Source organism: Choloepus didactylus, chromosome 8 (genome assembly GCF_015220235.1).
Source record: "Choloepus didactylus isolate mChoDid1 chromosome 8, mChoDid1.pri, whole genome shotgun sequence".
NCBI lineage: Eukaryota > Metazoa > Chordata > Mammalia > Pilosa > Megalonychidae > Choloepus > Choloepus didactylus.
In genome coordinates, this window is record NC_051314.1 from 32,961,951 (window position 1) to 32,980,879 (window position 18,929).

General features: G+C 36.0%; 1 protein-coding gene across 10 annotated transcripts in view; it reads right to left on the minus strand.

The window, feature by feature from the left end:
- The window catches only part of CFAP54 (cilia and flagella associated protein 54), a 429,497-nt gene that overhangs the window by 353,011 nt on the left and 57,557 nt on the right, over positions 1-18,929 (minus strand). For all 10 annotated transcript variants that reach the window (XM_037846937.1, XM_037846939.1, XM_037846934.1 and 7 more), the window contains exons 9-14: positions 15,602-15,800; positions 12,856-13,037; positions 12,602-12,767; positions 5,539-5,624; positions 3,086-3,220; positions 1,867-2,017 (exon numbers count right to left, since the gene is read on the minus strand). In XM_037846937.1, coding sequence (XP_037702865.1) covers positions 1,867-2,017; positions 3,086-3,220; positions 5,539-5,624; positions 12,602-12,767; positions 12,856-13,037; positions 15,602-15,800 — 919 coding nt within the window. The remainder of the gene's footprint in view (positions 1-1,866; positions 2,018-3,085; positions 3,221-5,538; positions 5,625-12,601; positions 12,768-12,855; positions 13,038-15,601; positions 15,801-18,929) is intronic.

Sequence of the window (18,929 nt, forward strand, 5' to 3'; positions counted from 1 at the left end):
GATGACACCTAAATCACTGATAAATTTTTACATCACAAAAACTGGGACAACCAAGCATTAGGTGCTTCCTGATTCAATGCAATAGGGAGTAAATAGCACCACCTATGAAGTATTCTTGTCAAAAAGAAAAGACACTTGGCAAGAATTCTTTTTGACAGGATATTGCCTAAAGTTAAGCAAGCCTCTAGATCTACTACTAGATAGAGAAACAAGATAACCAAACATAAGGAGGCAAATAGCCAAATCTAGAATGGAGGAAATCCTGTAGGGTAATGGCTCAGTTTCTTCAACAAATAAACAGCTTGTAAAGGGGGAGGGAAGACTGTTATAGATTAGAAGGAGGGGCTTAAGAGACATTTAGGAAATGCAAGGAATAGACCTTGATAGGAACAAACCAACTTAAAAAAGACATTTTTAAATAAAATCAGGGGCATAAGAATGATCACTAATTATGAAGGTATGATAATAATGACACTAAAGTTTTGTAAAAAAAAACTTATCTGTTAGCAAAATATATACCAAGGTATTTGCTGATGGAATGACATGATGTCTGATTTAAAACACTCCAGGGGAGAGAGAAGTGTTGCAGGGAGACATGAAGTAAGACTGACAAAATGTTAATTACTGTCAGTGCTGGATTGAAGGTGCATGGTGGTTTATTTCATCTCTCTACTTCCCTTTATATTGGAAACTCTGCACAATAAAAGTTAAAGAAGTAAAAAAAAAAAAAAAAACATTTTAAGACAGGGCATTTCAAAAACTGACTTTAGGACATTGAATGTGTTAGATGGCCAGAGACCTCCAAACAGTAGTTCTCAAACTTTAGTATGTATCAAAATCACCTAGAAAGCTAATAAAGGATAGAAAAGCCCAGGCTAGTTGAAACAATGTTGGGCCTGGTAGTTTTACCAAATTCCTAGGTGATTCTGCTACCCATCAAAGTTTGAGACCCATGGCTCTAAAACTCCACCTGCAAGGCCACACTTAACAACCAAGGGCAGAGAGCGCAGGGTTAGTGAATCTCTAGAAAAACAACTGCTTTACGACAAAGTCCTTCAAAGGTTATAAGTGACCTCCAAAGGTCATCTCCATAAGTGAAATGAAATAACAAAGTAAACACCTCATCCCCACCATGGACACCCCCACCTCATTTCCTATACAAGTAATCTAATGAAACAGATAGTTCAGGGATCTGACCACAAAGCGGTGAGAGCATAGGGCAAGCCTCTGAAAGACGGCATCTTCTGGAAGAAGAGAATGGTGGCAGAAAGGGTTGGGACAGGGAGAGTAAGGGAGGGAGTGGGAAATGAGGGCAAAGAGGACGAAGATAAGAAGGGAAAAGGAAGAGGAGAAATCAAATAAGAAATGAAGAAAGAAGAACTTTAAAAGGAGAAGGGAATTAGAAGAGAAACAAGTGGAAAAGGAGAATAGATAGAAGGACAATGATCCATTAAACAAATACTAATTTGCCCTCCCACTCTGTGCCAGGCAGTGTGGGTAGTGCCCAGAATGTGCTCTCTTCCTTCAAGGAGCAGACACTCCATGGAAAGTAGAAGAGAGGAAATATGAAGAGGGACAGAAAAGGGAGAAAAGAAAGGAAAAACAGAGAAAGAAAGAGAGGAGTCAAAGAAATGCAGAAAGAGTACAAATGAGAGAGGAGAAGACAAAAAGATTTTGTCTATCATTGAACCATTGAGCATATAGCCTACTTTTTGTGACACTCATTTGGTTAATGACGCACAATACTGAAATGCCTGGTTTCCATTAACAGAAGTTATCCTGCATTCCAATTTATATTTATATACTCATAGTTGTGTGTATGTATATATTAATAGCCTTATATTTTTCATTTTCATTCTATTTTACCTAGAGATTTTTTAAATTTTCTTGTTGGGTTTCCTAAAGACTCCAGTATTTCACTTAATCGTAATGTGATCTCTGCCACCACCACAATGTCAATGTCTTCCATTTTATAGCAATGAATTATTTCACTTATCTGCCACAGAAGATAAATCCACTAAAAAGAGAAAAATACAGCAAGATCAATTAAAAGTCAGTTACATTGTAGAAAAATTCACATTTTTCAAAACTTACTACTTTCTTTAAATCACTATCTTCTAATCATATGGAAATGTTAAACAGGTACAACCTCCTTATTAGTGTGCCTCTTAATTATAAATAATATAAAAGATCAATGATCTGAATAAGATGGTAGTTAATAATCAGTCTGCTTATATAAATCCGTAAGGAAGATTCACTTAAGCTTATAGTCTTCGTCTCTGTAGCCACATGACAAATTCATGATCTGTTACTTTTACATTTCAGTGAAGATTATCTGTATCCTTAAATTTTTCACTCTCCCTTCAAAACAACTGTTATGATCACTATCAAAATCCTCCAATGAGGGGGAAGCAGGCAGAGCAACGCATCCCTTAAACATTACTATGCTTTCAGGCTCCACACTGGGTGCCTTGGAAATTGTCTTTCATGCCTATATCCCCAAAGCTTAGCATAAAACTAACTATCACAATTTAGGATGTAATATTCACATCATCACTTTATGAGAGCACATGATAAAATCACTTCCACGCATTCTAATGTATCTTATCTTAGAAGACTTCAGGAGAATCTGTTATTTGTAAAATATTTTCTCCTAAGCTTCCAGGTTATAACATTCAACTGCTAAACATTCTCCTTCCCCATGAAAGTTTTTTTTTTAAATAGTCTAAATACATTATTGCAGGAAAAAAACCTGAAACTCCTTACTTAGTTATTTGTATTCTCCATTATTAAATTTCTTGATGAATTTATCCACGCTCATGTAGCTTAAGACACACTATATATTTATTCCTCTCTCAAGACCTTGAAAGACCTCCCCACTCCCCAAAACAAACCAAATTGGGGCAGGAGTTCAGGAAACACACTCAGCAGTACATTTAAAGAGTATTTTCTTCTTAATACATACATATGCAAATGATGGTTGCTATGCAAGTGAATAAATAGGGAAATTTTAGATTTGAAGCATGTATCACAACTTGGATTAGCAATTACAGAAAAATATGTGAAAGGAAACAAAAAGGAATACTTTGTTAGTACTGATTTTCTGGGTGAATTTCACAAAGTCATTTCTGGACATAGTGATCCGCTGAAGTCCTAATTTGCATTTCTGCCACAGCAACATTATCATGTCTACAACTATTTCTTTATCAGGCTGAATATTCTGAAAGCAAAGACAATAAGTAAGTGAATGAGAATTAGAAAAATTATACATACACACACACACATTTACTGGATGCTAGACAACATTCTAAGAGCTTTATAAATACCAAGCCATTTAATCCTCCTAACAACCCTATGAGGTGAATACTATTGCTATCACCCTTCTTCCCAGATGAGCAAACTGAAGCACAGGGAGAGGCAGTGATTTTTCCAAGAAGAAAATGCCTAGAAAATATCAGAGCCCGAACTCAAACCCAAGCAGTTAGGCTCTAAAGTCCTTGCTCTAACAACTGCTCTACTCTGTACTGCCTCTCCAACATAAAAAGTCCCAAGCATTTTTAGACAAGTATGTAGACCAATTAGTTCCACCCAAATTTGAAATTTAAATCAACCTTTTTCTTTTTAAAATTCCTGCATTAAAATAATGCAGCAATGGGGAGATGAGCTCATGGGGGAAGGGGTGAAGTATATAGACAACAAAGAAAGGGAGACATGGAGAAACTAAGCAGAACTTCACATCAGGAATCAAGAGACAACCCAGAATGAGGATGTCTCCCCTTAAACTAAAGTTACTCAGCTCCTTTCTAAAGAAAAATAAACTTATTCTTTACAGCTGAACTAAAAAGATAATGAGTTTATGATTAAAATCTACCAAGCTTTGAGCCTCTTTGGGGCAGATCTAAGACTTAGTTTGCAAATACAGCAGCTTAGCACAGTGCTTGGAACATAAAAATGATCAATAAATGTGATTTGAACTGAACAGAACTAAGACACAGATGGTAAAAAGAAAAAAAAAAAAAAAAAGGATAGTCAAAATTCCTTGCCCTTTTAAGCCTTATTTTTTGGTTTAGCCCTTCCACTATAATACTTACAATAATCCACTGCATTTGCTACCAAACATTTTTCTTTAAGAAAATTAAATAACTGTCACAGGTTATAACATGTTCTGATAAACCCAGAAGAAATGGAAAATATCAATGCATTGGAATGTCTCAAATCTCTTACAGTGTTTCATTAAACTGACCAAAGTTAATACAACACTCTATAATTGTGGTTTTCAAACTGTTTTACAAAAGCGAGCAGAGTTTTCAAATGAACTTCTATGAAAATCTCAACATTGTGTACAAAACTAATCAAAACATGTGGTCCTCTCTCTGTAGCTAAGCCAACTTGGCAGGTGAAATCACTGCCCTCCCCCCTATGTGGGATCTGACACCCGGGGTATAAATCTCCCTGGAAACGCAGGATATGACTCCCAGGGATGAATTTGGACCTGACATCGTGGTATTGAGAACATCTTGACCAAAAGGGCAATGCGAAATGAAATGAAATAAAGTTTCAGTGGCTGAGAGATTCCAAATGGAGTTGAGCGGTCACTCTGGTGGGCACTCCTATGCACTAATAGATAACCCTCTTTAGGTTTTAATGTATCGGAATAACCAGAAGTAAACACCTGAAACTAACAAACTGCAACCCAGTAGCCTTGACTCTTGAAGATGTATAACAATGTAGCTTACAAGGTGTGACAATCCAATTGGGAAAGCCTCGTGGATCACATTCCCCTTTGTCCAGTGTATGGATGTATGAGTAGAAAAATGGGGATGAAAAACTAAAGGAAAAACAGGGTGGGATGGGGGGGGGTGATGTGGGTGTTCTTTTTTTAGTCTTATTTTTTTTTATTCTTATCTTCACTTTTTTGGGTACAAGGAAAATGTACAAAAAAATAGACTAGGGTGATGAATGAATAACTATATGATGGTAATGTGAACAATTGATTGTACACTTTGGATGACTATATGGTATGTGAATATATCTCAATAAAACTGAATATAAAAAAACTAATGAAAACAGATTGGGGTGCTAATACTCAAAACCAGGCTTCCAAGAAGCCCTAAGAACTTAGCTTTAAAATGAGTGCTGTCTGGTTTTACCTAGAACATTCACACCCACATATGGACCATTTCTAAATACTGACCATTATGTGCAAAGTGACTCAACAACCAGACTTTATACTCAGAGGCTGAAAAACTGTATTTTGTTAATATTAACTCTTCATTAAAACCACTGCCTCACTTCTTTCGTTATTAAAAATATTATTATAAGAATTTCTAAAAAAGGAGCAGGTTGACTAGCAAAATAACAATGATAAAAACAAAACTTCAACAAGCCAGGATCTAACTCAATCTCATATTCTAATAATTAGACAACATAGAATTTTGGCAAGATACAATGCATGCAATATTTTAAATCTGCCTTTAAATTAGATATAAAACAGCCTCCTTCCACACTATTGAAAATTACCCAAAAGAGCTATTTCACCTGTGGAGAGGAGCAGACACAGGAATACAAGGTTGCTGCCAAATGGAAAATATCTTCTGAATATCCACCAGTCTTCATACAAGAATCTCAATGCATAAAGTAGGGAAATATGAAACAAAAAAAAAAATTATGAATTTCAAATAGAAAAGGCACAGAAATAAAGAGATTCTACAAAAATGACACAAACAATATCTGGGCAAGTATCATGTCAATAAAACCATTTAAATACTTCTATATGAAAACTAATCCAATTCAATTAAACAAATCTAATTCAATTAAAATTACATTATTGTTGTTGTTGTTGTTATTTCACAATCTGTATATCACTCTGTCCAAAACAAAATTGAAGAGGTTTATAGTATTAAAGCATATAACATGTGACAGTTGAAATAAAATATATAAATATTTATCTATTCAGAAATCACTAGAAGGAAGAAAAACCTGTACCATTAGTTTGTAAAAATTATTTACTACAATTGAACAGTCACACAGAGTCTTAAGGCCATGGCAAAACATAAAAAAAATTATGGGCAAGATGGTGGCATAAAGAGGTGTGGAATTTAGTTAGTCCTCTAGAGCAACTAGTAAATAGCCAGGAACAACTAGTAAATAGTCTGGAACAACAGCTGGGGGACAACCATGACTGTCCACATATTGTTCACCAGCCTGGAATGGGTGGAATGGCTAAGACTGCAACACAAAAGCTGTAAGTAAAATATGCGGACCCACGCTGGGAGCCCTCTCCCCCCATGGCAGGCTGAGCTGCAAAACCTCACTGTGGGAGAAAGCAGCAGCCCCAGCCAGGAGCAAGTGAATATAGCTCAACCTAGCTCTAACTGGGGTTTTAACTAACAAATGTGGACTGCTGAATACAAACCACAAACACAGACAAATTCCTAACAAGCAGCAAAGTATCCTGAGGTCACTCCCAGTGGAGAGGAGGTGGGACTAATGGAAAAAATATATGTAAAGCTTTTGGAGATGGCTGACCTTAGAATACTGGAACTGTCTCTGGCTGATAGGCAAGGCTGGAGGACCAGGGACTGGCTCTGAAAAGGGGCTTTCAGCTCTCAACCCTCTGACCCAGGCAGTGGTGGAGTTAACAGAGTCAGAGAAACAAAGGAGTAATTCAAGTGCCGAAGATAACTCCGGAGGGGGTGTATCTTCCCTAAGCAGAGGGAGGTGGGGCCCAGCTCAAGTGCCAGCCCTCCTTTCAGAACTCAGACACCAGGGCCTGGGGAAAACAAGCAATCAAACCAGAAACAACTTAAGCAGAGAATTAAAGGGACCACACCTCTTTACACCAGCGGGAAGCGACAGGCTGACAGATGCCACCTGCTGGGCAGGTTAGGAAAAGCACAGTGGCTAGAGGCCTCACAGGAAAGTCTGTCAATCTTCCAAGACATGCCCTTAGGGAAACCTGATACTGAATATAGCCCCTTCCTGAGACCTGAGCCCAGTCTGGTCTGGGAAAATCTGATTGGGGTAATCATGGAAACCAGATGCCTGGACAACAGAAAACTACAAATCACACTAGCAAAAAATGAAAATATGGTCCAGTCAAAGGAATAAACTTACACTTCAACTGAGATACAGGAATTGAAACAACTAATGCTAAATCAATTCAATGAGTTTAGGGAAGATATGGCAAAATAGATGAAGGATATAAAGAAAATATTGGGTGAACATAAGGAAGAACTTGAAAGTTTGAAAAAACAACTGGCAAAACCTGTGGAAATGAAAGGCCCAACACAAGAGATGACAAACACAATGGAGACATACAACAGCAGATTTTAAGAGGCAGAAGAAAACATTCAGGAACTGGAGAACAAGACACCTGAAATCCTACACACAAAAGAACAGATAGGAAAAAAAAAAATGGAAAAAGTATGAGCAATGCCTCAGGGAATTGAATGACAACATGAAGGACATGAAAGTATGTGTCATGGGTGTCCCAGAAGAAGAAAAGAGAGAAGGAGCAGAAGCAATAATGGAGGAAATAATCACTGAAAATTTTGCATCTCATATGAAAGACATAAAATTGCAGATCCAAGAAGCACAGCGTACCCCAAACAGAATAGATCTGAATAGACCTACACCAAGATACTTAATAATCAGATTATCAAACATCAAAGATAAAGAGAGAATCCTGAAAGCAGCAAGAGAAAAGCAATCCATCACATACAAGAGAAGCTTGATAAGACTATGTGCAGATTTCTCAGTAGAAACCATGAAGGAAAGAAGGCAGCGGTGTGATATATTTAAGATACTGAAAGAGAAAAACCACCAACCAAGAATTTTATATCTGGCAAGACTGTCCTTCAAATATGAGGGAGATTTTAAAATATTCTCTAACAAAGAGACAATGACAGAGTTTGTGAACAAGATACCTGCTCTACAGGAAATACTAAAGGGAGCACTAAAGACAGATAGGAAAGGACAGGAGTGAAAGGTTTGGAGCACAGTTTTGGATGATGGTAGCACAATAATGTAAGAACACTGAACTCAAGACTGTGAGTATGTTGAAAGAGGAAGGTTAGGGGCATGTGGGACACCAGAAGGAAAGAGGGAAGATAAAGACTGGGACAGTATAACTTAGTGAAACCTAGAGTGCTCAGCGATTGTGATAAAATGTACAAATATGTTTTTACAGGAGGAAGAACAAATGAATGTCAACCTTGCAAGGTGTTAAAAATGGGGTGGTATTGGGAAAAAAAAATACAATCAATGCAAACTAGACGCCAGAATTAACAGAAACATTGTATTATGCTTCCTTTAATGTTACAAAGGAAATATACCAAAGCTAAACGCCTTTAAGGGAGGAGTATGAGATTCTTGGCATTGGTGATGTTGTCTGACTCTTTCATCGTACTTTATCTTAATTTTATCTTTTCTTTTGTTGCTTTTTTGTTGTCAATTTTTTTCCTTTCTTTTTCTTTCTTTTTTGTCTCTCTACCTTTTTTGACTCTTCCGCTTTCTTTGTGGAAGGAAGGAAATGTCCTTATATAGATAGTGGTGGTGGTGGTGAATACATAACTACATGATTATACAGGAAATCATTGACTGTTTACTTAGGATGGAATGTATGGTGCATGAACAAAATCATCTTTAAAAAACAGTTTGATGCTTTGAGATGCTGATCCCCTAGCGTATGTTGTCACAAACATTGAGACTGGTGGTTTGATGTGCTGAGCCCTTGAGCATGGGACCTTGCCCTTATGAAGCTCATTACCACAAAGGAGAGTCTAAAGTTGTATGTAATGGTGCCTAAGAGTCTCCCCCTGAGTACCTCTTTGTTGCTCAGATGTGGCCCTCTCTCTCTCTAACTGAGCCATCTCGACAGGTGAACTCGCTGCCCTCCCCCCTACGTGGGACCCAACTCCCAGGGGTGTAAATCTCCCTGGCAACGCAGAGTATGACTCCCGGGGATGAATGTAGACCCGGCATCATGGGACTGAGAGTATCTTCTTGACCAAAAGGGGGATGCAAAATGAGACAAAATGGTTTCAGTGGCTGAGAGATTCCAAATGGAGTCGAGAGGTCACTCTGTGGACATTCTTATGCACTATATAGATAACACCTCTTAGGCTTTAATGTATTGGAATAGCTAGAAGTAAATACCTGACACTACCAAACTCCAACCCAGCAGCCTGGACTCCTGAAGACAATTATATAATAATGTAGATTACAAGGGGTGACAGTGTGATTTTGAAGACCTTGTGGATCACACCCCCTTTATCTAGTGTATGGATGAGTGGAGGAATGGGGATAAAAACTAAAGGACAAATAGGGTGGGATGGGGGGATGATTTGGGTGTTTTTTTTTTCACTTTTATTTTTTATTCTTGTTCTGGTTCTTTCTGATGTAAGGAAAATGTTCAGAGATAGATTGTGGTGATGAACGCATAACTATGTTATCATACTGTGGACAGTGGATTGCATATCATGGATGATTGTATGATGTGTGAATGTATTTCAATAAAACTGAATTAAAAAAAAAAAAAAAACAGTTTGATGGATGAACCTTGAGGACAATATATTGAGTGAAGTCAGACACAGGGGAACAAATATTGTATGATCTCACTGATATGAACTAATTATAATATGTAAACTCATAGACATGAAATATAGGTTACCAGGATATAGAATGAGGCTAAAGAATGGGGCGCAGTTGCTTATTACAAACAGAATGTTTAACCGGGTTGAACTTGAGCATTTGGAAATGGACAGAGGTGACGGTGGCACATTATTGTGAGAATAACTAACAGTGTTGAATGGTGTGTGAGTGTGGTGGAAAGGGGAAGTTTAGAGTCACATATGTCACCAAAAGGAAAATTGGACGTCAAAATACAGGACTGTATAACACAGTGAATCTTGTGATGGACAATATCTGTGATTAGCCGTACAAATATTAGAAATTTATATCATGAACTAGAGCAAACGTATGACACTGTAACTAGAAGTTAATAATAGAAGGGTATGTAGGGGGAAAATGTACCTATTGCAAACTATGTACTACAGTTAGTAATAGCTTAACATTCATCAACAGTAACAAATATACTATACCAATACCATGAGTCAATAATGGGGGGGAGGTTAGGGGCAGGGGAGGGTTTGGGTTTCTTTTTTATTCTTATTTCCTTTCTGGAGTAATGAAAATGTTCTAAAATTGAAAAAAAAAAAAAAAAACTAATTGTGGTGATGGATGCACAACTATATAATGGTACCATGAACAACTGACTGTACACTTTGGATGATTGTATGGTATGTGAATAATCTCAATAAAATTGAATTTAAAAAAATTATGGACTAATTCTCATCAGCCAAAGAGTAGTGTTTTTGAATTTCTATAGGAGAGAAGCTCAGATGACATATTTGGTGAAGGAAGGCTGAAATGGATTTGCAGTGTTGTACACAAAATGGAGAGAAAAAAATTAATTGCCCATTTTAAAAAAAATGGATAGAGGGTTGATTTTAGGAACAATTTAGCATGCAGATCTTGAAAACAAGGGATAGTGAAAAACAAAAGGGACAACATCTTCAATGGAGATTTTCCAAAATATACAGAAAATTCTTCAAATAAGTTTTTATCAATGCCTATGATAAGACATTAAATCACAGATAGTAAAACCATATATGAATCTGAATTTTAAAACAGATAATTTGGGACAAATATTTGCATTTATTTTCAATGATACACAAATTAACTTTTTTTTAGAGGTTACTTCTAGAGTTTTTTAATGCAATTTTATTGAGATATAATCACATAACATACAATCATTCAAAGTGTATACTCAGTTGTTCAGTGTCATCATATAGCTATGCTTTCATCACTACAATCAAACTTTGAACATTTACATTACTTCCAAAAATAAAATGAACATTAAAATAAAAAAGAATATCCAAAACATCCCATTCCCTTCCTCCCCCCATTGTTTATATACTTTTTTAAATAAAGTTTGAGATATATTCACACATCCTACAGTCATCCACAGTGTATAGTCAATTATTCACAGCACCATCATACAGTTGTGCGTTCATCACTAGAATCAATTTTTGAACCTTTTCCTTACTCCAAATTGAAAATAAAAGCAAAAAAGAACACCCAAATCTTTCCACCCGCTCCATCCCACCCTATTCTTCATCTAATTTTTGTCCCCATTTTTCCACTCATCTGTTCATATACTGGATAAAGGAAGTGCAAGCCACAAGGTTTTCACAGTCAGACAGTCGCACTATGTAATCTATATAGTTATACAATCGTCTTCAAGAATCAAGGTCACTGGATTGCAGTTTGACAGCTTCCAGTATTTCCCTCTAGCCATTCCAACACACTAAAGACCAAAAGCTGATATCTACATAGCGCATAGGAATACCCTCCAGAGTGACCTCTCGACTCCATTTGAAATCTCTCAGCCACTAGAATCCTACTTTGCTTCATCTCTCTTCCCCCTTTTGGTCAAGAAGATCCTCTCAATCCCACAGTTCTGGGTCCAGGCTCATCCCCAGGAGTCATTTCCCACATTGCCAGGGGGATTCACACCCCTGGGAGTCACATCCCATGCAGGGGGGAGGGTAGTAAGTTCACTTGCCAAATGGGCTTAGAGAGAGAGGGCCACATCTAAGCAACAAAGAAGCTCTCTGTGGGGTAACTCTTACGCACAATTATAAGGGGGCTTAACCTCTCCCTTGCATCAACTAGCCTCACAGGGGACAGCCCCCAGATAGAGGGCTCAGCCCACTAAATTGGCAGTCCTCAATGTTTGTGGGAAAATCAGCAATAGCCCAGGTGGGGAAGTCCAACACTTCTCAGAAGCATTTCTCCCCAGCCCCTCGGGGATCCCGCATATACATTTAGATTCTCTGCCCATATCACTCTGGGATGTGTCGGGATTTCACCCCAGCCTGTACAATCTCACCAAGTCCCACTTCCCATTCACCACTCCCTGCACCTACGGTGTTCAAACAAACTGATCGTACAAGTTAGATTATCCAGTGAGCTACAGAAATAGATCCTGCACCAGATAAACATCTTCCTTGGTCTCACACATAAGTTGTAGTTTTATAACCCAGTCAGTATCGTCCTTTACCCTTGGGCCTGACTTAAAAAGTCCTAGAATGGAAACACTGCACACTGGAAAGAGAAAGACCATTACCAAATCTTCCAGGTTCACCAACTGACAGCTTTTGTGTCACTGCCCTGCTGGCCTCTCACTTACCCCAGCAAATGAGCAGCTACGTATAGCCTTATTCCTCTACTCAAAACCCTCACTTAGAATAAGATCCAGCATCCTTAGGCCTAGGAGCCTGAATGATCTGAAGCTCAGCTACTTCTCTGACCTCATCTCCTACCACACTCCTAGATTCCATCTCCACCACCCATGCACTCTAGCCACACATGTCTCCCTGCCACTCCTTCATCACACCAAGCATGTTCTCACCTCAGGACCTTTGCACTTCCAGTTCCCTCTGCCTCGAACAGTCTTTTTCTCACCTCACCAGTAAAGAGCTTATTTTATCAAATAAAGTTATTATAATTTTCAAAAAGGCAAAAGAAAACTCACCATGAAAAGCAATTCTTTTTTCATAAACTTGAGCTGCTTGTCCCTCTTTATAGTTTTCCAAAGGAAAGATCAAACCTTTGTTTCTCTTCACATTGATTACAGGTTCTATTGCAATAAGAAGAGTTAAATCCATCTCGGCTGTCTTAGATTCTGGATCATCTTGCCTCTGAGAGTATGTAAATCACACAAATTAATCAGAAACTCAATGTCATCTTAACAAAACAAAAACAGATTAATGGCTTTGTCTATATTACCTGAAAAAAGTCAATAAGCTGCACAGCTACAGATTCAAATAAACTCCATTCCTCATAGGTAAAAGCTAATTTTATAAATTTCACAGCAGCATCCACAGAAATAAGATTTTTTCTTTGTATAATAAGTTCCAAAAAAGATGATTTTGGAAAATCAAGCCTTCCATCTGCACCAGTATTTGAAACTAGAAAAGGAGAGAGGTATGAATCACACTCATACAAAGAAGTATTTACTAAATATTAACTATCAGACACTGCCAGATACTAGGGAAACAATGCAAAAGAGAATAGACACAATCTCTGCCTTCCCAGAGCTTATACTTTAATGGGGGAAACAAGAATCTTGACATTGGGGTAGCAGAGATTTTTTTAAATATGGCACAAAAGGATGAAGTATAAAGGTTATATTGATAATTTGAACTACATTAAAATTGGGAATTTCTGTTCCTCAACAGATACCATTAAGAGAATGAAAAGGCAAGCCACAAATGGAAGCAGATATTTGCAATACATGTATTTAATAAAAAGGACTTTACCCAAAATACATAAAGATTTTCTGCAAATTAAGAAAAAAGCAAATAGCCAATAGAAACATGGGCCAAACATTTGAACAGGCACTTCACAAAAATGTTCAGATGGCCAATAAACACATAAAAAAGGGCTCAACGTCAATAGTCATCAGAGAAATACAAATTAAATCCACAATGTGATACCATTTAAATCATGAAAATGGACAAAATGAAAAAGACAGATAATACTAAGTGTCAGTGAGAATTTGGAGCAACTGGAACTCTCATAAAATGCTGATGGGGGTGCAAACTGGCAACACCACTTTGGAAAACAGTATCTGCTACAGCAGAGCATACACATATACCAATGCTTCCGTAATCTCTCTCCAACTGAAATGCAAAATGTGTTGCAAAAGATGTTTAACCTATCTATCCTAAAAATTTCTAAAACAAGCAGACAAGAAAATCCGTAGGGGTAGATAAGATTTCGCCACATGATTTACAACTTTCACCTAATAAACATATATAAAATAATTTGCCCAGCAAGTCGTTTTTAAGTATATGCAGACTATTTACCAAAATTGGTTAGGTAAGGTCATATTGCTCTGCCATAAAGCAAATATCAACAAATTTCAAAGATTTCAAATAATAAAAGTATGCTCTCTGACCACAGTAAATTAAGCTAGAAATCAGAAACAAAAAGATAATTAGAAAATCTCCATATGTTTTGATTCATAACCCATATATCAAAGAAGAAATCACAAAGGAAATTTAAAAATACTTTTAACTGAATGATAATGAAGGTATGATAGTTCAAAACATCAGGCACAAAGCTAAAGCTACACTTAGAAAAAAATGTCATAATACAAATATATTAAATAAGAAGGGAGCCTGAGAATCAAGTACCAAGTCAATAAGTTAAAAAAAATCATCAAAGTAATCCCAAGAAAGTAGAAGAAAGGCAATAATAAAGAGCAGACATTAATAAATGGAAAACAAAACCAAAATAAGTAGGATCAACAAAGTCAAATATTGTTTCTTTGAAAAGATTAATGAAATAGGTGGATCCCTGGTACAAATGATGAAATAAGAGAGAAGGCAAACTGATGAATATTAGGAATGAAAATCTCTTCTTCCATGCACAGATCCTACAGATATTAAAAATAAAATATTGAGATATTATAAACAATTTTATACAAATTTGAAAATATTCAATAAAATAGAAAATATTCAAGGAAAATACAATTTACCAAAAACTGACAGATTAAAAAAAAGGAGTGGAAAGAAAACCTGAATAGTCCTGCATCTATGGAATAAATTGAATCCATAAAAAAACTCCTTCCACAAAGAAAACTCCAGGTCCAGATGACTTCATCAGTAAATTCAATCAAACATTTAGAAAGAAATATTACCAATCTGACACAAATTCTTCCAGATAACAGAAAAAGAGGGCATACTCTTTAACTCACTTTATGAAGCCAGCCTTACCTTGAATGTGAAATCTGAAAAGGGCATTAAGAGAAAGGAAAATCTGTCTCATGAACAGAGATATAAAAATCTAGCAATGTATCAAAAGGATAATTCTCACATCTACGTTAAGTTTATTTCAGAAATATAGAGCAGTTAAAAACTAGATGTGCAATCAGTGTAATCCACCACATTAATGGAAATAAAAGAGAATAGCCAAATGATCAACTCAATAAATACAATAAATCCAGAAAAGGCTTTTCATAAAATTCAACAATGATTCAGTATTAAAAAAAAAAAAAAAAAAAAAAACTCCTAGCAACCTAGAAATAAAAGGAAACTTCCTTAATCTGATAAAAGGTATCTACAAAAATCCTTTAGTAATTATCATAATTAATGGTGAAATGTTGATATCTTTCCATCTCAGATCATGAATGAGAGATAAGGATGTCTTACTATCACCACTTCCCTTCCACATTTTATTGAAGATCCTAGCCAGTATGGTAAGGCAAGAAAGGCAAGAAAAAAACTAAAAAGAATAAGAATTGAAAAGGAAGAAATATAATTACCATTATTCATAAATAATATATACATTAAAAATGCAAAAAAAATCTGATACATAATTTGAATTATCAGTTGAGTTTAGCAAGTTTCCTGAACTCAAGGTTGATAATAAATTGAATATGATATCAGTTTTTTGTGTGTGAACTCCCATTCCAAAATTGTTGTTATGCATGTTCTACCGTAAAATATAACCTTAACATCTTATTTACTTATTAGAAGTTCTTTTCCCGCTATAAACAGTTCTGAGACAACATCACGAAGCTCTACTTCATCTGTAGCAATAGGTCCTGTTTGCAGTATTCGCCTATTTGAATCAGAAAGAGCTTCCAAGATAGCCAGAAACCGAGATGCACTGTTGTCAAACATCTCATCCAACAACCGTTCTGTCACTGTACGTGGCCATGGCAACTGGAATGACAAAAAAAAAGTATGGTCCCTTTTTTGGAAAATTCTACAATGTAATGCTAAAAGAGAGAGTGGTTGGTATAACAATGGAATTGCTGCTTTCATGGTTTTCATTTTTGAGATGTCAAGCCTGGCTCCATTAAAGTTTCTGCCACGCTGCCATTACATCAGAGACATTCGCGATTTCTTTACATGTTTGTTTCCAAACCAGCATAAAAAGGTTGTTTATTACTGTCTTTTTATTACATAGGCCAGCATCAATCTCCACATGCTTTATGGTACCTTAATAACAGCCTTAAGGAACTGATACTCAAATTTTAGTTGCATAAGAATCCCTCAAGGGTGATTTTTGAATTCCCAGATCAAGTCTTCAAATATTCAGTGACTCCGGGTGGACACTTTTAATAAGCACTGCAGGAGATTCTAATGTGGAAGGTCTTCAAACCCAAATTTGAAACACTAATTTATGTTATAAGTAACTAGACTGGCAGAAATTAACTGAGGAAGAGGTGACCTGCTGTATTCTAATAAGCTACTGACTGTTAGAGCACTATGTGAGTCCCCCGCCCCTCTGCTTGCACCAGCCCAGAATGGTTTCACCTCCTACAGGTGGCCTGCCTTTATCCAACCCTTGACTCATCTACAAATGACCTGTTCTCTTCAGACTGCCAAAAAATAAGAGAGGTGGCTCAATTTCACGTTTCCAAAATGTGTATCCAGCTAATAGATACCAAACACATTCCCCCACGATTCCCTTGCTTCTTTCCTCTTCTTGGGGCAAGGTCAGGAAGACAGAAAAACAAAAGCAGCGATAAACAACCTTAGACTACTTTTCTCCAAATACCACCTTCCCTACTCATTAGTTTCTAAGGCTTTCCAATCTTCATAGGTTATCTGATATGTTAAAAAGCTCAATAAAACTTGGACTTCATGTCTTGCTCTCTCTTTTCCTACAGAGTTAAGAATTTCTTTGTAAAATTTTTCTCCAGATTAAAACAAAGCTTTAAAAACTACATAAACAGTATAATAAACTTTATAATAATTAGAAGTGTTCAAAAATGAATGGCCAACCCCAGATAGATTAAAGTATGAAATTGTTTCTTAAAATATCACAGGAAAACTAACAGAAAGGGGAGTAGATTATTTATCAGAGCTGTGAATGAATAATAACTGAGATTTTTAAATATAAATATTTAAAAGTTCTATAAAATGAGAATTAAAGCACTGTTAAGAAAAGCAATGGACTGCCAAGTATGACAAGTAAAATAGTAATGTCTATAAAAATAATGAGCTCATTCAAATGCATTTTAAAAATTAAAATTGCTAGTAGATAGATGTTCAGACTGTGAAAGATAACTCACAAAAAAGGAAATAAACACAAATATAAGGAAAAGTTGGATCAAAGAAATGAAGCTAAAATGACAAGCCATTTTATGAAAACTGAATTATTAAAAAAATTATAAAGAGTAGAAGTAGCCATTTTGGAAATCAATTTGACACTATGTGTCTAGAGAAATAAAGGTATTTATATTCTGTAGTGATTTGAATAGCATCCTCCAAAATTCATGTCTACCCAAAACCTGAGAATGTGACTTAATTTGGAAACTGGGTCTTTGCAGAAATAATTAGTTAAGGTGAGGTCATATTAGATTAGGGTGGACCCTAAATCCAGTGACCAGTGTCCTTATAAGAAGAGGAGAGAACAAAAAGAGATACACACACACAGAGAAGAAGGCTAGGTGAAGACAGAGGCAGAGGCAAGCCAAAGAATGCCAAGGATTGCCAAAAACCACCAGAAGCTAAGGAAAGCCAAGAAGGGATTCTGTCCTAGAGCTTTCGAAGGGAGTATGACCCTGTGAGGGACGCATTGATTTTGTACTTCTTGACTTCAAAACTGCAAAGAATAAATATGTCATTTTAAGTCACTGAATTTGTGGTAATTTGTTACAGCAGCCCTATGAAATTAAAATATATTCTTTGTTTCAGTAATCCCACACGTGAAATTTTATTCACAGAAAATAAACAAAAAAGTATTGCACCTAAAGATGTTGATTACATCAATATTTATATAGCAAAAAATTGGAAACAACTAAAATAATAATAAAATTATTAGATAAAATGTAGTACATATAGCGGTACATATAGGATATTATATGGTCTTTAAAAATGTCAGGATGGATGAAAGGCTGAATGAGACAATCCTCATACACTCTCTTCCACCTCTAAATACTCTGGTCTCCATGACATTTACTCATTTACTCCATGAGATGCATTATGTTAATTCCCCAACATAATATACCTACCCAAGTCAAGCTCAATTTCTCACTAACCTGCAACAAACTTTGCTTATTCTTGCTTCCAAGCTATGATGATGCTCTAGTCTTTACTTAGAATGTTTTCCCCTATTCTCCCTGTCTAGCCAAATCCTGTCCATCATTCCAAAACCATTCAAAAAGATAGGACTGACACTTGGTCAATTCTATATTCCACCATACTTGGAACCACAGTAGGCATTCAATACATGGCTGTTGAATGAATGAATGAATGAATGAATGAATGAATGATAAATAATAACTAATATTTACTGAGTACCTACTACATAAGAACATTCTAAGGGCTTTTCATGTAACTCATTTAATCTCCACCACAACAAACGATAATTATTTTGTTTACTTATTTATTATGTAATTTCTCCACTTGAATGTAATCTCAATCCGTCTTGTTCACGTAACAGGTACTTAAGAAATATTCACTGACTGAATCACTAAATGGACGACCATTAGAAGTCTGAATTAATAGTCCTTTAAAAGAATCCTGTGGAAATCAAAATTATTTACTCTGAATTGACAACTGATTAACAAACATAAAAATGTTCTAGAAAATAGATTTAAGGCTTATTGAACATTACTTTCTTTTGTAGAAATGTAATAAAATTACATTCATACATATAAAGCAGAACATTCTGCAAAACATGGCAAGGTAATTAGTATGACATTATAAGAAAGGTATGTTAACTATTTTCAGTAAGAAATACCCACTAAATTTTTTTCTAAAAGTATACATAACCACAACTTTTTTCACATAAGAATTATCTGAAGGAAATCAGAAATAAATGGTTTTTTAACATAATGT